General features: G+C 46.2%; 1 protein-coding gene across 3 annotated transcripts in view; it reads left to right on the forward strand.

Moving 5' to 3' along the window:
• The window catches only part of ADORA1 (adenosine A1 receptor), a 134510-nt gene that overhangs the window by 91849 nt on the left and 16035 nt on the right, over positions 1 to 26626 (forward strand). Inside the window, exons 2-3 of one of the 3 annotated variants that reach the window (XM_061159830.1) lie at positions 3592 to 3680; positions 4482 to 4914. The exons of 1 other annotated variant lie outside the window; for it this stretch is intronic. In XM_061159830.1, the coding sequence (XP_061015813.1) occupies positions 4574 to 4914 (341 nt within the window). In that variant the 5' untranslated portion in view covers positions 3592 to 3680; positions 4482 to 4573. Of the gene's footprint in view, positions 1 to 3591; positions 3681 to 4362; positions 4915 to 26626 lie in introns of those variants that run through there. One more of the 3 variants, XM_061159831.1, reaches the window with a different exon arrangement.

A 26626-nucleotide genomic window follows, 5' to 3' on the forward strand; every position in this document is an offset into this window, starting at 1 on the left:
AATTTAGTCAATCCTAATCATGCACAAACCTCTTCTCAGGGCTCCTTATCCATCACTTTCTATATCCATATTAGTTTGTCCCTTATTTTCTCCATCCAGAAACAACCAGCTCTAGGATAAAATTTCTTTCCCTTAATGAAATACAATTCCATTCCTCATATCTTCTTTTATTGAAAACATATATCCTACTTTCTTACTGCATACTGAAACTTTTATTATTTCCAGTAGCTTTAATGACATTTAAATTAGAATCTTCAACACTTAAAAACCTTACTTTCCAGTGAAAACTAAAAAGTAAGCAATTGTGAACTGTCTACTACATTAGCATTCTGTAGGCTGGAAAGCATAAACACTGATAACAATTGCTAAAAACATGTGCTTTTTTATATCAACTATCTCAGTATGGCACCAAATATATTTATTAATAGTACTGAATACCTTTGGTTTCTCTGTGAAAGGAGGCTGCTGTTTAGTAATTAAAGTTTCAGTATCTTATTTTATTTGGGTATGATAAACTTCTATCATTTAACTTAACTTTGCACAACTCTAAAATTTTAAGTTACCAAATATCTGGAGAGATTATTTTTAAGTAAACATTCCCGGGGGGGCTTTTCCGGTGCTCAGCTGGTAAAGAACCTGCCTGCCAATGCCAGAGAGGCAAGAGTTGTGGGTTCGATCCCTGGGTCAGGAAGATCCCTTAGAGAAGGAAATGGCAACCTCCTCCAGTATTGTGCGTGGAAAATTCCATAGACAGAGGAGCCTAGCAGGCTACAGTCATGACATGACTGAACACACATACACATGCACAGATATTCCTAAAATATAATTACTCCTAAAGAATTCACCCAAAAGCTCTTATCTTGTTTATATTTTACTTATAAGAAATGTCATCATATCAAGTTATTTCTCTTGCTGACAAACTTGCAACAGACGTTAAGATCTTATTTGACTTCTATCAAGCTTAGGTACCTGGTGGATCAGAGGGTAAAGTGTCTGCCTGCAATGAAGGAGACCTGGGTTCGATCCCTGGGTTGGGAAGATCCCCTGGAAAAGGAAATGGCAACCCTGGTAGGCTGGTAGGCTGCAGTCCATGGGGTCACAAAGAGTCAGACATGACTGAGCAACTTCACCTCACCTACTCCTTGGAAGAAAAGCTGTGACCAACCTAGGTAGAATATTAAAAAGCAGAGACATGACTTTGCTGACAAAGGTCTGTCTAGTCAAAACTATGGTTTTCCCAGTAGTCAGGTACGGATGTGAGAGCTGGACAATAAAAAGGCTGAGCGCCAAAGAATTAATGCTTTGAACCGAGGTATTGGAGAAGACTCTTGAGAGTCCCTTGGACAGCAAGGAGATCCAACCAGTCAATCCTAAAGGAAATAAACTCTGAATAGTTATTAGAAGGACTGATGCTAAAGCTAAAGCTCCAATACCTTGGCCACCTGATGTGAAGAGTCAACTCATTGGAAAAGACTCTGATGCTGGGAACGAAGGCAGGAGGAGAAGGAGACGACAAAGGATGAGATGGTTGGATGGCATCACTGACTCGATGGACATGAACTTGGGGAAATTCTGAGAGATGGTGAGGAACAAGGAGGCAAGGCATGCTGCAGTCCATGGGGTTACAAAGGGTCAGACATGACTGAGCAAATGAACAACAATAAAGCTTGTTGATTTAATTAATATGGACATGTCTTTAGAAATATCAATATTTTAGTGTAATACTTATGTTGTACCTAGGCTTGAAAGTGAATGTGAAGTTGCTCAGTTGTGTCCAACTCTGCGACCCCACGGACTGTAGCCTACCAGGCTACTCTGTCCATGGGATTTTCCAGGCAAGAGTACTAGAGTGAGTTGCCATTTCTTTCTCCAGGGGATCTTCCCGACCCAGGGATCAAACCCGGGTCTCCCACATTGTAGGCAGACGCTTTACCATCTGAGCTACCAGGGAAGCCCAAGGACCTAGCATCTTTTAATTTCATGGCTGAAGTCATCATCTGCAGTGATTTTGGATGGTATTAATAATACTAGGTAACTCAGCTGTTAAAAAATCTGCCTACAATGCAGGAGACCCTGGTTGGATTCCTGGGTCTGGAAGGTTCCCTGGAGAAGGGATAGGCTATCTACTCCAGTATTCTTGGGCTTCCCTGGGGGCTCAAAACTTTAATACCAGGTATTAATTTAATACTAAAAATTTCCCAGTTCATATGAATATAAAATTCATTCTGGCAAGTTTTTTATTCTGAAAAATTTATGTAAGCTCTTAATTTTCTTTAAGCCAATTAAGTAGAGCTAATATCATGCAAAGTTAGATGATATTAACAGACATATAGACAGATACAACCAGAGATCTCATAGCTTCATTTTAACACTTAACCATGAATCAAGTATTACAATATAAAACTCATTAGAGTGCCTTGTTTTTGATCTCTGCCCTGAACTCCAGTGTTGAAAGTCAGTGACTGCAGTGGCTAGTGACCTAACCCTTGTAGACGCAGATGGCAAATAGCAGTTTTAGTTGGCACCCACCTCACAACAGAACCCCTCTCTTGACATCCTGAAACCCAACAAGAGTGCAGTGACCTCAAGGACTGGGATGTGGCCAGGTGGCACTGGGCTCCCCCCACTTGACTCTTTGCCCTTCCAGAGCTCTTTTCCAATGTTCATGAGCAAGGACTTCTCAGGTTGGGATCTTTGTAAGGCACCTGGTCTGAGGGAGCATCTTCCTTGGGGTGGTCCTGAGGCAGTACCAGTGGCCCACCTAAACTGAAACTGTGGCAGGAGATCTCCAAGAGAGGGGTCAGGGTGGAGGACAGTGGAGAGAGCACTGTGTAGGGAGTCAGCAGCCTGGCTTCTTACTCTGGCTCTATTAGGACTTGCTATGGTAACTTAGGAAAGTCTCTTCCTTCCCTGGGTTGGCTTCTCTATCAATAACATGTGGACATTGCACTGGATGCCTGTGGCTTGCGTACTGTGCTACCAAGAGGGGGAGAGAGAGAAGAAAGGAGACACAGAGGAGGTGGAACTGACGGAAATGACCTTGTGAAGCCAGGTCACTTCCCTGAGTCTCAATGCCCTCATCTGAAAAATGGGAATTGCTAATGGATTAAAACTTGTTCTGAAAGATAGAGGTAAAGCGAACGTGGTGGCTCAGGATAGAGCCTTCAAAGCAACGTGTGCTGGAAGAACATTAGCGCCCAAGAAGCTGCAGGGGCTGGTTTCCTGGGAAAGGAGGGTTTCAGGGCCGAGGGCTAGGAGCGTGTGCCAGGGCTTCCAACTGACTGTTGAGGGGAATGGAGAAGGGGCGTCCTAGAGACTCGCAGGTGCGATGCCCTGCTGCGACTTGAATGCCCACATCACACCCTACGGAAAGGTCACATCTCCCAGCTTCTCTCACCCAGAATCACGGCCTTTGTTTAGAGGAGGGGATGAGGGAGGAGACAGAGGCCCAGCAGGGAGGGGCCGGGCCGCCCCCGCAGCTCCGGCTTTGCGGAGCCGGGCAGCCTCGCTCCGCTCCCGGGCCGGGGCGACGGAGGCGCAGGGCGCCAGAGCTGAGTCTCAGCCAGTTACTCTCCCTCTGGATTCTTCAAGCATCCCTGGAGCGAGCGACTGCGCACGGTGTGTAGCTAGGAGGGCGCTTGGACAGACCGTTCAGGTGGCTCGGAGCTCTGCCAGCTTTGGTAAGTCTGTACCTCGTTCGCCTGCGGTCATACCCAGTGGGGATGGAGGAAAGGGCTGACAGGGACTGCTAGAATCCCCCCGGGACCGGGTGTTTACGAGGGTCCCTGGCAGAGTCGGACCGGGATTGGGGACTGCTAGGAAGCAGGAGGAGCGTGTCTCAGGTGGGTGGGCGTATGGCATGCATGCGCGGCAAGGTGGGAGACGGGGATCTCTGCACCCTGGCCGCTGCTGGGCTCAGTACTGCAGACCCGCGTCTGCCAGACCAGTCCCAGGTGCGAAACTGGGGCGCTACCTCTTTAAACGCGTCCAGTCTGAGCCTCTGCCGCACCATGTGATTGCTTGAAAGGCAGGGCCGGGAGCCTGGAGGATGGTGAACCGCTGCGCGCGGAGCCCAGCCCTGCCTGGCGCAGCCTCCAGCCTCCGGAGGCACCAGGTGCCCAGAACTTTGGGCACCGCCTCTGAGACTCGCTGGCCACCAGCAGACAGGATGGTGAGCTCCCTGCGTCCTGTTCTGTGAGCATGGGTAGGTAGAGCCAGGCACCGGGAGCCCTGTGGGTTGTGTGTGTGCTGGGAACTGCCTCACACCTGATAAAAAAAAAAAAAAGCCAGTGGAGGAGTGAGTGCTGCTATTTTAAGTTGTTGAATGGATCCTCTGGGGTTGACAGGGGGAGGGGACAGAGATTAGGCAGAGAAAGGGTTAGCGTACCCTGTCAGCTTGGGTAGGCACTAGATGTGCCAAGTGGGGCACATCTCCAAAGGGCAGCTGGAGTTCCAGCGCTGCCTGGTTCCCCTCCCCCCAGGCAGGCCTTCCCACCCTAGGCTTCCGTGACCACAGGTGCTTGCCTCCTGCCCTTTGGCGCCTGTCTGCTGATGTGCCCAGCCTGTGCCCACCATGCCGCCCTCCATCTCGGCCTTCCAGGCCGCGTATATTGGCATCGAGGTGCTCATCGCCCTGGTCTCTGTACCTGGGAATGTGCTGGTGATCTGGGCGGTGAAGGTGAATCAGGCCTTGCGGGATGCCACCTTCTGCTTCATCGTGTCACTGGCAGTGGCTGATGTGGCTGTGGGCGCGCTGGTCATCCCACTCGCCATCCTCATCAACATTGGCCCGCGGACCTACTTCCACACCTGCCTCAAGGTCGCCTGCCCTGTCCTCATCCTCACTCAGAGCTCCATCCTGGCCCTGCTGGCAATTGCTGTTGACCGCTACCTCCGTGTCAAGATCCCACTCAGGTGAGTCTAGAGCAGCTGCAGGTACCCCATGCCGGGAGACTCGAGGGCCATCTGAAGAGGATAAAAAGCAGAGCATAAAACCCCACATGAGCCGGACTTTCCTTGGGCCGTTATGCTCCAGCCCTCACTCTGCAGCACCAAGGTGAACTGAAGTTGAAGCAGGAAGGGGCTGGGTGGTTGGAAGAATGTGAACCTAGTAGTGCTCGGGCCCCCAGAGTGGAAGCTGCTGCTGCTCTCCTGATCCGGCCAGGGCACCCGAGGCTGCCTGCGCAGCCTGTGGAGGCGGTGGTGGGGAGCGACTGGGTGGTGGAGCTGAGCTCCCCTAGTTTGAGGCAAGTAGAAGGAGCAGAGCAGGTTGCTCGGGTGGGCTGAGGGTGATGCACCGCAGACAGGGGTGCTGCTTCTCTAGCCAGACCTGGGAAGACTTCCTAAAAGTACTCCATAGTTCTGTTCTCCAGATTCCCCCGTGCTAGCCAGCTCCAAGCTCCAGGGCTCTCCTGTTGAACCCAAGCGGCCTGATTACCTCTGCCCAACTCCCGCTTATGGAATCTCTGTTGCAGGCAGGAGGAGACAGGCTCTTAATGATCCCGTTCTGTTGTGAAACCGGTGTTCCTCCAGTCACAGCAGAGGTCCTTATGCTGTGTCCAGGCAGCACCAGAGTGGGTGGCCTGATTACGGCAATCCTCTCAGGCAGGTGTCGGGCCCACACTGCGGTCCCTTCACTGGGCCTGCCAGGCCATAGGCTCATCACCAGGCAGTGCCTGGGCCACCAAGTGCCAGCAAATGCCTGGGCACACTGCCAGTGCTGCCTTGCTGGGACATTCTTGTGAGGCATGCTTGCCTCCTCTTTAAATCCTCTCACTGGTAGATTCTCTCTCTACTGTGAAGTTCTAGCCATCTTTATCACCAGCCATCCCTGGAGTAGCTTCCATACCCAGGATATGGGGCCCCTGGCCTCACTTGATGATTTGCCCAAGCAAGCCTAGGCACCCACATTTGTCCTGTTTGTACATTTACTTTTTCAAAGCTTCTTTAATGCACCATTTTTTCCCCTCTTTTCAATATGATTCTATAAGGAAGGTGAAGTGGAACCTGGTCAAGGGGAACCAGATCCAGAGAATCTCCTGAGGCTGGATGGGAACACAGCCTTAATCCCACAGCTTCCCTTCCTTCCTGATTCCCCCGTGTCCTAGCCCCTCCGTGCCTGTCTCTCTGCCCTGTTTACCCCTCTCACAACATCCAAGTTTCCCAGGGAAGGTGAAGACTGCTGCTCAAGGGAGAAGGGAAGGCAGCCCAGAGAGCCTGTGAGCTGAGGGGCCTTCCTGCTGCTATTAGCCCCAGGTCACGGCTGGCCTGTGCTGACGAACCTGGTTTCAGTCCATTAGAGTGGGCTGGGCCTCTGAGCCTGGCCATTACAACAAAGTGTTGCCACAATCAGAAAGTCACACAGATTTGTGAATATAAGAAAGCTGCTTAAGAAATGTGGTCTACTGAGTGGGTGCCAAGGTGAGACAAAGGCCTGGTCATGATGTAACAGTGATCACAGACTCACAGAATGTGCCCAACTTGTCCTGTGGGGGTGGGGATGGCTGAGCTGGCAGGAACTGCAGGCTCATTCCTGCAGAAGGCAGCTTCTGTCGCTCCTTGCTTCAGCCTTGAGGCGGCAAGGTGGCAGGCGGGTGGTCTTTAAGAGCTATCATTGGAGGGCCAAAGCAGAAGCTTTGGCTTAGAGGCTAAGACTGCAGGCCTGGGTTCAAATCCTTGCTATGAATTCCTAGCTTTAAGAAAGTCACTTGTTCGCCTCCTTCATTTTTTCATTTCCATGTCAATGAAAGGAGACATTAATAATAGTACCTTCCTTCTAGGGTGCTTGGAAGAATATAATAAATTCCTACATATAAAGCACTTAGTACTGTATTATACACTTAGCATTATATGCAGTCCTTAAGTGGTAGGTTTATTTTGTTGCTTTATTATCATTATTAACATATGGGTCTGAATAGGCAAGCCCTGTACTCCCACCTCCCACACACTCATGCTCTTATATAATAACACATATGCCTATACACACATGTGCACACACAACACACTACATTCCCCGGGAGGTGTCAAACTACTACGAAATTATATTTATACATGTTTCTTCTCCCTTGCTAGATTGTCATGCCTCAAGGGCGGCAACCTAGCAGTGACCACATTTTGTCAGTTCTTACAGATTCTCGAAAATGCCTAGCATAGTGTCTGGCACATAGCAAATGTCTACTCAATAAAAGTCGATTGAATGGGATGAGTGTTCAGAGTTACACAGTGAAGCCTCAGACAGGCTTCCCAGGGGTCTGACCTCTAACCATCCTGCTGTGGCCTGTCTTCCCGGCTTTCCACCTCAGGGTCAGGACCACAGCGGCCCATATCAGCTCAGGCAGCTGCTTCAGAGCCAAGTATCGATAGTGCCTGCAAGAAAGACTGCCAGGCCTGGCTTCCAAAGCTGGGATCCCAGAGGCTAGGCTGAGGTGACAGACCCCTCCAGGCTCTTGCTGGTCACTGCCCGGGTCCCTCCTGCAGGAGGAACAGCATGTGTGGCTCTGCTCTGGGCAGCTGGAGTCAAAAGGCTGCTGGGCTGGGAGAACACCTCTCAGCCAGAGGCCCCCGGGTGCCTGATTCCTTGCCCTGACAAGCCAGTCTGAGGCACATGGGGCCCTGGAAGCCAGGCAGTAGCATCGCCCAGGCATTGGTGAAGCATGTACTGGGCATTCAGTGACAGGAGTTAGCTGGACCCCTCGCTAAGCAAGGCATGATTGGGCTGGTCAACCACATCTTTTATTTCCTTCCATTTGGAAGTAACAGCAATTTTTAAAAGTTTAAATTGTTGATTCATCAATAACCTGTGGTTATTTACATGTATTTTACAGGTTATTTGCATAGCACCTCCACATGCTTGACAATAGATACCCTATCCCCCTCATCTCCTGCTTCTAGGGAACCCTGGACTTTCTTGGTGGCACTGTGTCGTCTTGATACATACACCAGGGGCTTGTTATGGTGAGGTGCCACACTGCAACCACCAAAGCCCTCTCTGTGGAAAGGGGATCTGAGCATGATCTGCCTGTCATCAGATGGGTTGGTGTGGTGGGAAGGGGTGATGCATATTTGGGAGTAAGGAATACATGAGTTTGAACCTTACTCTGTTACAAACTAGCTGTGCAACCTTTAATAAGCTATTTGATCTCTCTGAGCCTCCTCTTTGCCACCCTGCCCCCTGCTACCTGCGTTCTGGATTTGAGGTCTCTGAGGTTCCTTTCAGCTCTAACTTTCTATGGTTCTTTCTTATCATGACTCCTTCCAATACTGTGCTGAAATCCTAGGAAGATTGTGTTGTTTTTTAGTTCCTAGTGGTGATGAGCTAGACACAATGCTATATTTTTATGTGTGTGTGTGCATGTGTGCGCGCACTCAACCGCTCAGTCATGTCCAACTCTTTGCTGCCCCATGGACTGTAGCCTGCCTGGCTCCTCAGTCCATGGGATTTTTCAGGCAAGAATAATGGAGCAGGTTGCCATTTTCCCCTCCAGGATATCTTCCCAGCCCAAGGATTGAACCTGCATCTCCTGCATTGGCAAGCAGATTCTTTACCACTGGCGCCCTGTGAAGTAGTCGTATTTTTTTTATTAAATGAGATAAAGCATAATGCTCATAGTTTCTTGCTGGTAGAGATTATTATCCCCATTCTAGATACTTCTATAGATAAACTGAATTCTAAAGCTCAGAATGTTTCAGTAATTTGCCAAAATATCTTATCGGGAGCAGAGAAAGGATTTGAATCCAGGTCTAGTGCATGCATGCCTGCCAAGTTGCTTCAGTCATGTCCAACTCTTTGTCACCCTATGGACTGTAGCCCACCAGGCTCCTCTGTCCATGGGATTCTCCAGGCAAAAATACAGGAGTAGGTTGTCATTTCCTCCTCTAGGGGATCTTCTGACCCAGCGATCCAACTTTTGTCTGTTATATCTCCTTCATTAGCAGGCCAATTCTTTACCACTACCGTGACCTGGGAAGCCCTTAACTAGTGAGCCCATGTGTATTTTGAGTCAACCTCAAGAAGCTGTAGGATTTATGGAGGAGTTGCCTCAAGGCTGTCAGTGGGGGTGATTTTTCTCCTCTTACTTTTGCCATGGACTCTGCACTCTGCTCCAGCCCATGCCTGACACCTCTCCCTCCCTCCTCACCTTCTCTCCAGTGGGCAGTTGAGCCCCTGGCAGCCCTGCCTCTGTCCACAACTGGAGGCCTGCCCAACTGGGCTGCTGACCAGGGAAGTACAGCAGAGTGTGGGGGAGGCCAGACTACTGGACCAGAGCCCTGACAGGGAAAGAAATTTGGTAGATTAAGGTATGTTTGCTCTTAGGCATCAATTTAGGTAACCCCAGCTCTAGCTACCCTGGGCTTTTCTGGACAGGCTAAGTGCCTCCTGTTCTTGTACCAGCAGGTGCTCATCTGTGGCCTCAGGGTCCCAGAATAATTGCTCTTCAGTGGTGCCATCTGCTTCCAGTAGACATAGGTCACCTCTAGCTTCTCTGTCTAAGGATGAATTAGTCATTGGCTTAGAGTGTCTGAGACAGAAGAGGAGTGATAGCAAGCCCCGAAACCCAACTCCCTCACATTTGGAGAAGAGGAAACAGAAGCACAGAATTCCAGCGTTTTCAAGGTCACTCAGCCACAGGCTCTTTTCTCCTCCTAATTCTGACTGTTGCTCCCCAGCCTCTGATGTAAAAGACAATCATCCTCAAGGAATAGAACAGAGAAACTCAGCCTCTACAGCTTGTCAGCAAATTAATGATAGGTCTAGAGGGGAAAAGTGATGGAGAGATGTCAGCTTTGTGGTTAAAAAAGTAGTTTCTTTGTTTGAACTGGGGATAGCCTTCAGATGGGTTATATTAAAGAGCGTGCTAAGCACTCTGGATTAGATTCAGTGAAAGCTTCCGCTAGCTGGCATTGGAATGGCATCTAGGAAGCCTCCAAGTGCTTTAGGAGCAAGATACCCTGGTGTAAGTGCTGCTTGGAAGCAAGAGAACAGCCAAGATACCTTCTGGAGAACCCCTCTACCCAGAGATCATGGGATAGAGTTTTAAAGGCTGTGCCCTGACATTTTATATTTATTTCCAAGCATAAAAGCAATCCATATTTATTGTAAAAAGTTTGAGAAATATAGAAAAGAATAAAGATTATAAAGTGTTAGTAGCTCAGTCATGTCTGACTCTTTGTGACTGTAGCCCACCAGGCTCCTCTGTCCATGGAGTTCTCTGGGCACAGATGCTGGAGTGGGTAACCATTCCCTCCTCCAGGGGATCTTCCTAACCCAAGGATCAAACCTGGGTCTCCCACATTGTGGACAGATTCTTTACTATCTGAGCCACTCAGGTCTCCAAAATTTCCAGTAATTCTGCCACCTGCACATCACTACTGATAACTTCCTGGTGTTCCAGAAAATTTTCCCATATAGATGATAGATGGATAGACAGATAGTTATTTTTATGCAGTTGAGTACATTGATGATTTTTATATCCTATTTTACTCACTTAATGATATAAACATTTCCCCCGTCAATAAAAATATTTTCTAAAGATTTTTATGATATAATATTGGATTGACTTTTTATTCATCTTTTAGGTCTTAGCTAAAACAGCACCTTCATAGAGAAGCCTTCTCTGACCCCCTCCTCAGCTAAACCAGTTTCATTTCCTTTGTTATTTACTTGGGTTGGATATGTTTCTACTTCCCATCTCTCCTGGCCCAGGTAGTTCCTTCTGGACTTAGTAAGTGCCAAAAGGGCAGGAACACATCTGCTCACATACTGATGTCTATCCCATGCCTGGCATGGAGCAGACATGCTGTAAACATTTTTTAATAAATGATTATCACATTTTATTGATTCATTCTTATAATTTTGACTATTTAAATTATTACTGATTTTTAAATGTTTACAAATGACACTGCAGTGATATCCACAGTTCACATTGTTTGTAGGATCAGGGCCAAGCCTAGAACTCTGGATTGTGCCTCCTAGTAAATGGCACAGATTCTATCTGTAAGAGTTTTTACAAGTTTAAATATTCCCGAGGTCCTTTTCCTCCTACTCTCCCTGCTCCTCCTGCCCAGTTTCATGAAAACTGCGAATCTCCTTAGCTGCATCTGGCATTTATCTGCTCATTTACCCTTCTGGGCTAGGTAAGGCAGGAGTGACTGGGCCCCAAGTCTAGGCCACATTGCCTAGTTCTCTATGCCCTGAGGCCTGGGCATCCTGTTTCTTTGTGTCTTGGTGAGGAGAGCAACCCCTAGAGCAGAGGCGCTTGGAGTATGGTACTTCCTGGTTGGCCTCGTCCAGCAGGGTGGGCGCAGGACAGAGAGGAAGAAGGACACCTGGCTCCATGAACTGCATGAGTCACCTCTTCAGCCTCAGTCTCTCAACTCAAGCCCAGAGGAGGCTACCACCTGCTGCAGAAGAAAGAAAAGGCTAGCAGCTGAAAGTGGGGTGGGATACAAAGGAGAGACAGGTAGGTGGGCCTTGGTATTCATATCTCCTTGGAAATACTGGCTTGGGGGTGGGCAGAGAGAGTGGGGAAGCTGGCAATGGGCTTTCCTGACCCCTTCCCCCAAAAAAGGAGATCAGACATCTTATCGTGCAATGTTCCTCACCTTGGAATTTTTTTCTTTAGCAAGATCGCAGGGAGCTGTTCAGTTAGGGAGCTGGTTATATCCATTTATCTGTTTCATAAACATACTTTTTTGCACTGACCATTTATTGGGTACTTTGTGTGGCCTGAGGAAACAGAGACGGGTGGGTTGGTTTGGTCTCTATCTCTGTCTGGGGGTGCTTAGAAACTGCTGAAGGTGTGGATTCCTATATACCAAGGTGCCCAAGTAGAAAATCCCAACCTGTCCATGGTGGGAGTAGGGGTGGCTGAAGAGCTGGAATCAGCCCCTGACCCCTTGCAGTGCTCGGGCTGGGGGTCTGGGCCTGACTCCACACCCACTCTCTGCAGCCCTGGTCATGGTGGAGAGGGCCTGTGGAACTATCTTCCTACCACCTGCTTTCAGAGCTCTGTTCTTTGGGAGAGGAGGGTAACTGATTTGTCTAACCCTAATTTGTCTCCACACAGGGCCCTGATTTAGAGATATCTGTTCATTCATTAATAGGAGGCATCTTATGTGCCAGGCATTTTTATGGTCACTTGAAATACATTCATTAATAGAACAAAGATTTTAATGGGGCTTGAAGGCTAGTTGGGTTGGTGGACAGGTGCTAAATAGTAAACATAAAACCTAATATGTAGAGTGTTAGAAGGTAAAACACAGGGAGCCCAGCCAGGCACTCTGACACAACCTAGAGGGGCGGGATGGGGTGAGGGAGGGAGGCTCAGGAGGGAGGGGATATGTATAGAATTGTGGCTGACTTGCATTGTTCTATGGCAGAAACCAACACAACACTGTAAAGCAATTTTCCTCCAATCAAAAAAGAAAACAGAGCAGGGCAAATGAAATTGGGACTGCCAGGATAGGGGTCAGCGGGTGGGGGGGTGACGTTTTGCAATTATAAATGGAATGATAATTGAGGCTTTCTTGAGAAGGTGCTATTTGAGCACAAACTTGGGGATGAGGAACTCTGCCATGCAGATATTGGGGGAATAATCCACGCTGAGGAAATAATTAGAGCCAAGTTTCTGGGGAAGAAATGTACCCAAAGTGGTAGCAAGGAAGTCTGTGCAGCTGAGATAAAAGGAGAGAGTGGTTGAAGATAAGGCTGAAAAGTTTATAAACTGCTGGCTTGGAAGCCACTGGAAGGACATTGGCTTTCACTCTGAGGGAAATGGGAAGCCATTTCAGGTTTAGAACAAGGAAGTGACATGATATTAATGACTTAGGTTTTCAACGCTCACTCTGACTGCTGTATGGAAATAGAGTGGAAAGCAGAAATTCAGGCAAGAGAAGAGGGAAGTGACTTGAATTAGAATGATAAAAGAGCAAGCAGAGGAGATGGTAAGAAGTGATTAATTCTGGGTGTGCACTTTCAAAGTTTAACTTTTTGTATTGTTTTTACTGTATTCTTCCCTGGTTGGCTGAGATGGTAAAGAATCTGCCTGCAATGAAGGAGACCCGGGTTTAATCCCTGGGTTGGGAAGATCTGGAGGAGGTAATGGCAATCCACTCCAGTACTCTTGTCTAAAGAATCCCTATGGACAGAGGAGCCTGGTGGGCTGCAGTCCATACAGTCTCAGAGTCAGACATGACTGAACGACTAAGCACATCCTTTTTATTGGGATAAAATATTCACAAAATAAAGTACATAGTCTTACATGTACAGCTCAATAAACTTTTTCACATATGGATGTATCTATGTAACTACCACCAGATCAATATTTGGAAAAATTTCAGCACCCTAGAAGGTACTTTCCAAAAGATAATCACTATTTTGACTTTTATCCTCATAGATTGATATTGCCTGTTCTTGAGCTTTGATAAAGGGAATTGAATAGTGTATCCTCCTTTCTGTCTGGCTTCTGAAGCTTAAAATTATGTCTGAGATTTATCTGTACTATTGAATGAAATAGTAGGTTTTGCCTGTTTTTTTTTTTTTTCTTGTTGTTATTAGAATTCCATTGAATGAATATGCCATGATCTGTGTAAATTATGGATATATTTGGAAGAAAGAAAAATTTTTTTTGTGCGTTGAATGTGGAGTGTGAGAGAAAGAAGAGTCGAGAATAACTAAGATTTTAGTTCTAAGCAACTGGAAGTATGGAATGTGCATTATCCAAGGTGGGAAAGGCTATAGGTGATACAAGTTGTAGGAGCAATAAACGGAGATCAAATTTAGACATGTTGAATTGTCTGTATCTATTAAGTATCTCAGTGGAATGTTGAGCAGGCAGCTGGATGGATATACGAGGATGGCATTCAGGAAAGACGTCTGGGCTGGGGATGTGAGTGTGAGAGCCACTGGCATGTGATAGTGTTTAAATCCATAAGGCTAGAGGAGATCGCCAAGAGAGAAAGTGGAAATAAACAAGAGGATGCAGATGATATGATACTATACATAGAAAATTCTAAAGACACCATCAAAAACTATCAGAGTTCATCAATGAACTTGGTAAAGTTGTAAAATACAAAATTAACATACAGAAATCTACTGCTTTTCTATACACTAACAATGAAATATCAGAAAGATAAATTAAGAAAACAATCTCATTTACCATAGCACCCAAAAGAATGCAATACCTGGGGATAAACCTATTTAAAAGAAAAAAGATCTGTAGTCTGAAAACTAGAAGACCTGGATGAAAGAAACTGAAGATGATGCAAACAGATGGAAAGATACACCATGTTCTTGGATTAGAAGAATTGATATTGTTTAAGTGACTATACTACCCAAGGCAATCTACAAATTCAGTGCAATCCCTGTCAAAATACCAATGTCACTTTTCACATTTGTATGGAAAGATGAAAGACACAGAATATGATCTTGACGCAATCTTGAGAAAGAAGGACAGAGCTGGAGGAATCACATTCCTTGTCTTACGTAATCAAACAGCATGGTACTTGCACAAAAGCAGACACGGAGCAATGGAACAGAACAGATCCAAGAAATAAACCCACGCACGTACGGTCAGTTAGTCTGTGACACGGTAGGCAAGCATACACAATGGAGAAAAGATGATCTATTAACAAGTGGTGCTGGGAAAACTGGACAGTTACATGTTAAAGAATGAAATTACAACATTCTCTAACACTGCATACAAAAATAAAGTCAAAATGGATTAAAAACCTAAATGTAAGACTGGATACTATGAAACTGCTAGAGGAAAAATGTAGGTAGGAGACACTGTGACGTAAATCACAGCAATATTTTTTTGGCTCTATCTCCTACAGTAATGGAAATAAAAGCAAAAACAACAAATGGGACCTAATTAAACTTAAAATCTTTTGCACAGCAAGGGAAACCATAGACAAAATGAAAAAGCAACCTACTGAATGGGAGAAAATATTTATAAACAATATGAAACCATATGGGATTAATATTCCACATATATAAACAGCTCACATGACTCAACATTAAAAAAAAAAAAAGGTTTAAAAGTTGGCAGAAGAACTGAATACACATTTTTCCAGAGAGGAAATGCAGATGCCCAAAAGGCACATAAAAAGATGCTCAACATCACTAATTATCAGAGAAATGCAAATCAAAACCACAATGACACAGCAACTCACACCTGTCAGAATGCTGTTGTTGTTGTTCAGTTGCTAAGTCAAGCCTGACTCTTTGCGACCCCATGGACTGCAGCATGCCAGGTTTCCTTGTCCTTCACTGTCGCCTGGAATTTGTTCAAATTCATGTCCACTGAGTCAGTGACACCATCCAACCATCCCATCATCTGTTGCTCATTCTCCTCCTGCCTTCAGGCTCTCCCAGTAGCAGAGTCTTTTCCAATGAGTCAGCTCTTCTCAACAGATAGCCAAAGTATTGGAGTTTCAGCTTCAGCATTAGTCCCTCCAATGAATATTCAGGGTTGATTTCTTTTAGGATTGACTGGTTTTAATATCCTGTTGTCCAAGAGACTCTCAAGAGTCTTCTCCAGCACAGCAGTTTAAAAGCATCAATTCTTTGGTGCCCAGCCTTCTTTATGGTACAGCTCTCACATCCATACATGACTACTGGAAAAACCATAGCTTTGACTATACAGACGTTTGTCAGCAAAGTGATGTATCTGCTTTTTAACATGCTGTCTAGGCTTGTCATATCTTTACTTCCAAGGAGCAAGCGTCTTTTAATTTTGTGGCCTCAATCACCTTCCACAGTGATTTTGGAGCCTAAGAAAATAAAATGAGTTACTGTTTTCACTTTTTCCTCATCTGTTTTCCATGCAGTGATCGGACTGGAGGCCATGATCTTTGTTTTTTGAATGTTGAGTTTTAAGCCAACTTTTTCACTCTCCTCTTTCACCCTCATCAAGAGGCTCTTTAGTTCCTCTTCACCTTCTGCCATTAGAGTGGTATCATCTGCATATCTGAGGCTGTTAATATTTCTCCCAGCAATCTTGATTCCAGCTTGTGATTCATCCAGCCTAATATTTCACATGATGTGCTCGGCATATTAGTTAGATTAACAGGGTGACAATATACAGCTTGTTGTACTCCTTTCCCAATTTTGAACCAGCACATTGTTCCAAGTCCGGTTCTAACTATTGCTTCTTGCCCTGCATACAGGTTTTTCAGGAAACAGGTAAGATGGTCTCATATTCCCAGTCTCTTTAAGAATTATATACAGTTTGCTGTGATCCACACAGTCAAAGGCTTTAGTGTAGTCAATGAAGGAGAAGTAAATATTGTTATAGAATTCCCTTGCTTTTTCTATGATCCAGTGGATGTTGACACTGGATCTTTGTTTCCTCTGCCTTTTCTAAATCCAGCTTGTACATCTGGAAGTTCTCTGTTCATGTACTGTTGAAGCCTAGCTTGAAGGATTTTGAGTTTGCCACCATGTGAAACGAGCACAGTTGTACGGTAATTTGAACATTCTGTGCCATTGCCTTTCTTTGGGATTAGAATGAAAACTGACCTTTTCCAGTCCTGTGGCCACTTTTCTGAGTTTTCCAAATTTGCTGGAATATTGAGTGCAGCACTTTCACAGCATCGCCTTTTAGGATTTGAAGTATAGCTCAACTGGAATTTCATCAGCTCCACTAACTTTGTTCATAGTAATGCTCCTAAGCCCCTCCTTGACTTCACACTCCAGGATGTCTGGCTCTAGGTGAATGACCATAGCATTGTGGTTATCCGGGTCATTAAAACCCTTTTTGTACAGTTCTTCTGTGTATTCCTGCCGCCTATTCTTAATCTCTTCTGCTTCTGTTAGGTCCTTGCTGTTTCTGTCCTTTATTGAGCCTATCTTTGCATGAAATGTTCCCTTGGTATCTCTAGTTTTCTTGAAGAGATCTCTAGTCTTTCCCATTCTATTGTTAGCCTCTATTTCTTTGCATTGATCAGTGAAGAAGGCTTTCTTATCTCTCCTTGCTATTCTCTGGAACTCTGCATTCAAATGGGTATATCTTCCCTTTTCTCCTTTGCCTTTTGCTTCTCTTCTTTTCTCAACTATTTTTAAGGCCTCCGCAGACAACCATTTTGCCTTCTTGTATTTCTTTTTCTTGGGGATGGTTTTGGTCACCACCTCTTTTACAGTGTTACAAACCTCCATCCATAGTTCTTCAGGCTGTCTGTCTACCACTTCTAATCCCTTCAATCTATTCATCACCTCCACTGTATAATCATAAGGGATTTGATTTAGGTCATACCTGAACGGTTTAGTGGTTTTCACTACTTTCTTCATTTTAAACCTGAATTTTCCAATAAGGAGTGGATGATCTGAGCCACTCAGCTCCAAGTCTTATTTTTGCTGAGTGTATAGAGCTTCTCCATCTTCAGCTGCAAAGACTATAATCAATCTGATTTTGGTATTCACTATCTGGTGATGTCCATATGTAGAGTCATCTCTTTTGTTTGGAAGAGCATGTTTGCTATGATTAGCGCATTCTCTTGGCAAAACTCTGTTAGCTTTGCCCTTCTTCATTTTGTACTCCAAGGCCAAACTTTCCTGTTACTCCAGGTATCTCTGGATTTCCTGATTTTACATTTTAGTTTCCTATGATGAGAAGGATTTTTTATTTTTTTATTTTTTGGTGTTAGTTCTAGAAGGTCTTGTAGGTCTTTATAGAACCATTCAAATTCAGCTTCTTTGGCATTAGTGGTTGGGGCATAGACTTGAATTACTGTGATGTTAAATTGTTTGTCTGTCAGAATGGATTTCATCAAAAAAGCGACTGTTGATGTTGGATTTTCACATGTTGGAGACGGTGTGAAGAAAAGAGAATCCTCCTACATTTTGGTAGGAAGGTAAATTGGTGAAACCACTGTGGAAAACAGCATGGAGATTTCTTAAAAAGCTAAAAATAGAACTACCATTTGAACCAGCAATTCTACTACTGAGTATACATCTGAAAAAAACAAAAACACTAATTCAGAAAGATACATGCATCCCAATGTTCATAGAAGCATTATTTACAATTGCCAAGATATGGAAATAACCTAAGTGTCCATTAACAGATATGGATAAAGAAGATGTGGTATATACACACACACACATACACACACACACACACATATATATAAAATGCTTTCACTTTCAGCATTCCATTGCATATACATATATGCAATGGAATGCTGAAAGTGAAAGTGTTAGTCACTGTTGTGTCTGACTCTGTGTGACCCCATTGACTGTAGCCCAACAGGCTCCTCTGTCTATGGAATTCTCCAGGGAAGAATACTGGAGTGGGTTGCCATTTCCTTCTCCAGGGTAAATTCCCAACTCAGAGAATGAACCTGGGTCTCCTGCATTACAGGAAGATTCTTTTGTCTGAGTCACCAGGGAAACCCAATGGAATACTACTGAACCATAAAAGAGAAACAAAATTTTGCCATTTGCAGCAACATAGATGGATTTGGAAGGCATTATGCTAAGTGAAATAAATCAGACAGAGAAAGTCAAATACTGTATATCACTTATATGTGGAATCTAAAAAATACAACAAACTAGTGAACATAACAAAAAAGAAGCAGACTCACAGATACAGAGGACAAACTGGTGATTTCTAGTGTGGGGGGCACGAGGGGTGAGGGCAACATAGGAGTGGGAGAGTGGGGTGTAGAAACTGTTGGGCATAAGATAGGCTTAAGGGTGTATTGCATAGCATGGGGAATATAGCCAATACTTTGTAATAACTATAAATAGAAAACAACCTTTCAAAATTTTATAAATATATATATTTTTTAATTTAAAAAAGAAGAGGAAAGGACCAAGGACTGAGCGTTAAGAGACTGGGGAGATGAAACACCAGCAACAGAGACTAAAGGAGAGCCACAGACATAGGAAGAAACCCCGAATCCCTAGCGTGGTGTCCCAAAGGCCAGCTAGAGACAGCAGGTGAAGGGGGACCAAGAGGCCGGCTGCCACATGCTGCCAGTGTGGCAGGGGAGGTGAAGACTGAGAATTATCATTAGCAGGAGCAACGTTAATAGACGGTGGGAGAAAAATGTCTAATTGAAGAGGACTCTGGAGAGAAGACGAACGGAATCAAAGGCAGCTGGCATAGATTACTCCTTTGAGGAATTTTGTAGCAGAGTGCAAAGGCAGGAGGCAGGAGCTGCCAGGGTAAATGGGAGCGAGGCATTTTGCTATGGTTTTGCTAAGGAGGGACATTGGTATGTCTGTGTACTTATTGAGACAATTTAGTAGAGAGTGCAAAACTAACAATAGGACAAAGAAGAGAATTTCTGGATTGATGTTGTTTAGGCGAGCAGAGCTGGGACCTAAGGCAAACTCAGAGGGGTTGGCTGTAGAGGAGCATGGAGGTCATATAACAGGCAGGAAGGCAGGGTGTGAGTGCTGGTAGGTGAAGTTCTATTCTGAGTGTTTCAGTTTGCTTAGTACAGTGGGAAGCAAGGTCATCAGCTGAGAGGGAGGAGGTGTTGGAGAGAGTAGAAAGTGTGAAATAATTCTTTAGGAAATGGGAAAATGACCAGATTCAGAAAGTCTAGTACAGTTGGAGGCAGTGCTAAGGGCCCACCTGAAATTCATGGTGATCAATTTGAGTGTTCAGCTACACGGGCACAGGCATAGAGCAGGTGAAGAATTCATTCTTTCACTTAATCAGAAGTGCCAGATTCCTTGCCAGGCATTGTGTATCTTACAGTGGCCAAGACGTCAGCCCTGATCCCTGCCCTTGTGGAATTTAGAGACTAGTGGGAGTGAACCAAGACCCAGATAGTATTCATGCATATATATGGAATCTAGAAAAATGGTACAGATGAACCTATTTGCAGGGCAAGAATAGAGACAAAGATGTATAGAGCAGACTTGTGGACATGAGGTATGGGTCGGGGAAGAAGAGGGTGGGACGAATTGAGGAGCAGCATTGACATATATATACCACCATGTGTAAAATATGTAGTGGGAAGCTGCTCTATGGCACAGGAAGCTCAGCGCGGTGCTCTGTGATGGACTAGGTGGGTGGGGGGAAGATTCAAGGGAGGATATATGTATACATATAGCTGATTCGGCTTTCCTGGTAGCTCAGTTGGTCAAGAATCCACCTGCAATGCAGGAGACCCTGGTTCGATTCCTGGGTCAGGAAGATCCTCTGGAGAAGGGATAGGCTACCCACTCCAGTATTCTTGGGCTTCCACTGTGGCTCAGCTGGTAAAGAATCTGCCTGCGATGCGGGAGACCTGGGTTCGATCCCTGGGTTGGGAAGATCCCCTGGAGAAGGGAAAGACTACCCACCCTAGTATTCTGGCCTGGAGGATTCCATGGACTGTGTAGTCCATGGGGTCACAAGGAGCTGGACGTGACTGAGCAACTTGCACTTGCATAGCTGATTCACTTTGTTGTATAGCAGAAACTAATAAATACAACATTGTAAAGCAATTATATGCCAATAAAAAATTTAAAAAGCAAAAACAAGCAGGTAGCTACAATTGCAACTTGAAAAGAATTTGAGGAAGGAAGCCATCCTGGAGTTCACTGTAGCTGGCCCTTGTCTTTGGCTTCTGCAGACTTTGTGTCAGTGCAGCTCTCTTGGGGTCCAAGGACTAAGGCAGGATCTTGTAGGCCCCAGGTGGTTCATGGTCAAGAGTTCGGTTTGGATTCTAGGCACACAGTGAAGCCTTTGAGTACTTTAAGCAGGGAATGACATAATCCAGATTACATTTTTAAAATGTCAAGTCCTTAACAAATGAGAAGCAAATCAGATCCAGTGATACATAAAAAGGGTAATATATCACAACTAAACAGGTTTTATCCCAAGTATGCAGGTTTGGTTTAACATTTGAAAAAAACGAATATCTTTACCACGTTAATGTAAGGTCACTCTGCCTGGTGTGTGGAGAGTGGCTTAGAGTGGATAAGAGGAAACGGTAAGAGAGCGCGGCTCAGGCGGGGGTTGGGGCAGGCAGGCAGCCAAGGAGGCAGTGGCGATGGAGAGAACTGCAGAGATTGTAGGCATGTTGGCTTTAGAACCAACTGGTAAAGAACTGGATTGCAGAGTGGGAGAAGGATCAAGTGTGACTCCCCAAGATGAAGGCTAAAGCCACAGGGTGGATGGTGGTGCCATTTCTGGAGACAGGCAATGGTGAGCAAGGGAGGAATTGAGGAGGGGGCGATTCAGATCCTAGTAGGTATTCAAGTAGAATTGATGCAATGGCAGGTCTAGTGGTGGTCTCTCTCTTGCTGATTCACCAGCTTCTGTCCTTTTCATGTGGTCCAACAAACAGCCTTTTGGCCTCAAACAGCCTTCTTTAAGGAGTTCCTCAAACATAGAGCAAGCTTCCTGGGTGCCTCCAGCTGCTGCGACTATTGTTCCCACCTCACTTCTTAGGGGGAGATTGGCTTTCTTAGGCTGAAACCCCAGAAATAAGGACATGTGACTTTGGACTCCCTAAAGCTTCCAGAAGGAGATGGCAGAGTTGGGGATTTGTCCTCCTTGCCAGGCTTTATTTAGAATGAGGCACAGATAGCGAAGGCCACCTCAAGTCTCTACTGATCCTCAGTCAGGTGGGCGCTCTCGTAGACACTCTGTGTGCCCCCACGGCCTCACTCCCACCCTCATCGCTGGAGCCCACCAGTGACCTGGCACTGTGCTGCTGGTTCTCAGTCGCTCAGTCGTGTCTGACTCTCTGCGACCCCACGGACTGTAGCCTACCAGGCTCCTCTGTCCATGGGAAGAATACTGGAGTGGGTTGCCACTTTCTTCTCCAGGTCTGGCACTGTAGATTGTGTTAATCCTCTGCACAGAGGTTGTTCCTCTCCCACTCCACAGCAGGGTCCTCTCACAGCTGCTATATTGGGCACTGGGGGCCTGGTTTTAGCTAACACAGCAAAGAAGATGGTCAACCAGTAAGGAGGCAGTTATCAGCTCCAGACTAGCCCTGATGGGCAGAGCAGGAGGGCTGGGGAAACCCCAAGGCTGGCATAGGTCACACAGGGACAGGGTCTCTGTTGCCATGGGCTGCTTGGTGGAGCACTGTCAATTCTGCTATGCAGAAACAATCTCCTTTAGCCTTGTGTAGCAGAGAAAGCTTTGCAGTACAGTTTGTTGGGTTGGTGCTGGCCCTGAGGGCCAGACCTTGTAGCTCTCACCATGCAGCTTGTTCTTAGAGTCCACAGACTTCCAGTTCTCTGCTTCCCACCCCTGGGAAAGCAGGGACAAAGACTACAGGAGGGCAAGAGTTAGTTCCTAGCCCTTGGTTTTCCAGCCCAGTGGAACCAAGTGCTCTGATGCATACCTACCCAGTTGGAATGGGAACGTATCAGGCCATGATTCTCTTGGGGGCACCAGAGGGAAAGGTCTCTTGGAAAAGCATCTCTTAGCCCAGATATATTTCATTTTTTATTGAAGTATAATTGATTTACAAGATTCTCTTACTTTCACGTGTACAACATAGTATTTGATATGTTTATACATTATAAAACAATCACCAGGATAAGTCTAGTTGATATTTTACCATACAAAATTATTACACTATTATTGATGATATTTCCTGTGTTGTATGTTACATTCCCATGACTTATTTTACCCCAGATATTTAAAAATTTTGTTTATTTTTAATTGAAGGATAATTGCTTTATAATATTGTATTGTTTTAAATTTTACTAATTTTTAATTGGAGGGTGATTGCTTTACAATATTGTGTTGGTTTCTGCCATATATCAACATGAATCAGCCATAAGTATATGTATATCCCCTCCCTCTTGAATCTCCCTCCTACCTCCTGCCCCATCCCATCCCTCTAGGTTGTTACAGAGCCCCGGGTTGAGTTCCTTGAGTCAGATAGCAAATTCCCATTGGCTATTTTATGTATGGTAATGTGTATGTTTCCATGTTTCTCTCTCCATTCTTCCCACTCTCCTCCCCTGCCCCCCACATGTCCATAAGTCTGTTCTCTATGTCTGCATTTCCACTGCTTCCCTGCAAATAGATTCATCAGTACTGTCTTTCTAGATTCCATATGTGCACATTGATATACGATGTTTGGTTTTTTCTTTCTGACTTCACTCTATATAGTAGGCTCTAGGTTCACCTACCTCAGAATGGACTCAAATGCATTCTTTTTTATGGCTGAGTAATATTCCATTGTATATATGCACCACAGCTTCTATCCCAGATATTTTTAATGATCACCTTTTCAGAGAAACATCTCTCTGGTTCTGCTTTATGGTGGCACATGAGTGGAATGAGGGGCAAGAGAAGTATCCCCAGACAGATAGTTCAGGTACTTAAACTAGTCATCTTGGAGTAGCTACTTAACCTTTCTGATTAAGGTTACTTAACTTTAATTAAGGTTAACTACTCAACCTTTCTGATTAATGGTGGCTGTTACTATTGCCAAATAACCCAAACTTGGTTTCACTTACACTTGCTCTTCTGTGGCCACTGTGGCCCCACAGGGAGGAAGCTCTTGCTGAGATGCATTGCCTGCTCTGTAAGAGAAGGATGTGGTTTTCCTCACCTGCCTCACTGACTATTTCAGGACCTAACAACGCATGCCTGACTGGCACTTAGTAGGTGGCTGAACCAGTGTTTGTTGGGGGAAGGAAGCGTTAGTGGGGCAGACTGAGTAGCTAGATTGAGAAGGGGTCAGTTGGATATTTTACGTTCACCCGCAGAGAGCAAATGCAGGTACTGGAGAGTGAAGTGTTATTTTATTAAAACATCCCCAGGAGGTCAGAGGAGTATTTAGGGGGAGTATTCTGGCCTCCTGACCCCCAGCTCAGCTTGCGTTGGTCTCCATGCTCCTGTTTCTATGAGGAAAGGGTGTGAAGAGTCCCTCCTGAGCTCCATTTACCTTCCCAAGGCCTCATCCTTCCCTTTCTGGAGGTCTGGCCTCTGAGAGAGCTGCAGCAAGGGTTCCCCTGAGGGCTGGCAGGTCCATAAATCCTCTCTGGGGAGGAAAACATTCAGTGTGTTAGAGTCCCACCATGCTCAGCAGACACACCTGATGTGGTGCCCTATCCTCTGCGGAATAAACACAACCCCGCACCCCGTGTTATGGGCTGCTGGTGCCGCCTTGATGTGGATGGTCCAGCGGGGCTGGGGAGAGCCGCAGTCACCACTCAGGCCCAGGGGCTGAGAGTCTGGGAGCAACCAGCATGCCAGCAAGGGGTGTGAAGGCATGACACCCCTGCCATCATCACCGTTAGTCATGACAAGAGGCCATGGTGGTTTTAGGCTCTTAGTGGTGTATGTGTGTGTGTGTGTGTATGTGTGTGTGTGTGTGTGTGTAGGGAGCTATAGCTTTTTATTTTTTATGGTCAAGGAATTATGTTCTGGATTTGCAGCCCTTTCATTCAATTCTCCTTGTTCACCCCTGCTCCCTCCCATTCCAGTCCTTCATTCAAGGCCTAGGGAAGAGGCCCAGCAAGCTAATCTCTTTTCTGTTTGTGCCCTCACCCAATCCTCATGCCTTACCCCCACCTTCCTGATCTGGAAATACAATGTGTTCAAGTCAAGAAATGTTTTCTGACAACACAAGTCCTGCCCTCAAGGGCACAGCCCCATAGTCTCATGGGTGAGACTGGCAGTTTACCAGCTGCACACAGCAGGAGGCCTAAGCAGCCTGGTTCACACCCAAGCACACAGGTCCAAGGTTACTCCCCCAGCCTAGGATGCTCAGCCCCATCCCTCTTTTTACCTGTGCTCAAAACTCACTTTCTTTGCCTCCTAGCCAGTTACAGCTTAATTTGTCCAAGCCTTGGAGTTGAGGAGACATATAAAAGGATATTTAACATATAAGACCATGTCTTAAAAAAATACACACACCCCTCAGAAAACTATTCCCTTCTCTTTTTTAATTCCTGCTCATTCCTTCATAGTCAACTCAGATGACACCTCCTCCAGGAAGCCTTCCTTGTTTTGTCATGTTTATAGCTCCCCATGCTCCCCTGTTACACAGCCCTTGTCAGATTGCGCTGAGGTAACCTCCTTAATTGGCTAGTGAGCAGCTTGAGGGCAGGGTCCAAGCCTATTCATCTCTCCTTCACAGTGTCCAGCATAATTTCTGCCCATTTTTGGTATCCAATGCCTGATCAATAAATGAATGGTAATAGTAGCAAGTGACTCTTGAACACCTAATATTTGCTAGGCCCTGTGCTAAATGCTTTGAATGGATTCTCTTATTTAAGTCCTTACACAATTTTATGAAGAGGAGCTAATAGTATTTTATAGTAATAGTTATAATGTGTTCTGCTTTTCCTCATTTTCTCAGGCAGTTGAGGCTCAGAGAGGTTAAACAGCTTGATATTAGTCACACAGCAGCAAAGTGTAACTGGGGTTGTTGAATGAGCAACTGAACAGACGAATGAAAAGACTTGTCTTTGAGCCTTGACTCCACCGTCAGTGCTGGGTGGTTTTGGATAAATCACTTACCTCTTTGGGTTTCAGTTCCCACATGTATAGAACGGATGCAACTGCTAACCATACTGCAGAGAGCTGTCTGTAAGAGGTGCTCTCAGAACAGAAGAGGAACAGGCTCCTTGCTCAGGAGTGAGCTGGCTCTGAGTGTGTCTGGGGGAGGCAGGACCCCCAGGGCTCCAGCCCCACCTGTCCTCTGGCTGCAGCGCAGAGGAAGACCTGCGAGCTGGCGCAGCTGGGCGCGCAGAAGGGGCAGGAGGAGCTAACACTGGGGGCAGGGCCGTGGTGTGAGAGGAGACAGGAGCCCGCGAGGCAGACAGGCAGACGCAGCTGCACTGGGCGGCGAGGAGGCTCAGGAGGCAGGTGCTGCCGCGCCTGGCTGAGGGCTCTCGTGTGTCTCTGGAGTCGACGTTTAGAAAGAGCACCTCGCCCTCTCGGGTGTCGTACTGTGCTGTCTCCCCCTTGCCAGAGCGGGCACAGCTTCTGGCTGCTGGGAGACGGCCATCCACCTCCAGCACGCCGTGGACTGGCGGCTCCACACCAACAACGCCCCGACCACACAAGGTCAGCGGGCGACGTGGGGCTGGTAGGGGGCCTCAGCCCGGGGCGTGCAGGCCAGCATGGAGCCTGAGGCCCTCAGTGTCGAGCAGCTCTAGGGCCTCAAGGGTCTGCACAAGAGCGGTTGTCACCTCCCGCCTGTCACTGCTGCTGTCCACAGAGGCGAGAAGCGGACACTCTTTAGGCCCCTGTCTTCCGGTCAGAACACGGCCTGAGTCTGAGCTCAGTCTACTGTTGATTTGAAGAAAAGAAGGGATACACTTGGGAGGAGAATCAAGGACAGGGGAACCTCTCCCCAACCAAGGAGACTCGATCTCCTCATTTTCCCAGGGCAGAGAGAGGCTGAGAGCCAGCAGCCCCGAGGCTGGAACTCAGACTGCACCATCAGACTGCACTCATCATCAGACTGCACCATCAGACTGCACTCATCATCAGACTGCACCATCAGACTGCACCCATCAGACTGCACCATCAGACTGCACCCATCAGACTGCACTGATCATCAGACTGCACCATCAGACTGCACCCATCAGACTGTACCATCAGACTGCACTGATCATCAGACTGTACCATCAGACTGCACCCATCAGACTCTACCATCAGACTGCACCCATCAGACTGCACCATCAGACTGTACCATCAGACTG

The sequence above is a fragment of the Dama dama genome, chromosome 14 (genome assembly GCF_033118175.1).
Source record: "Dama dama isolate Ldn47 chromosome 14, ASM3311817v1, whole genome shotgun sequence".
Classification (NCBI taxonomy): domain Eukaryota; kingdom Metazoa; phylum Chordata; class Mammalia; order Artiodactyla; family Cervidae; genus Dama; species Dama dama.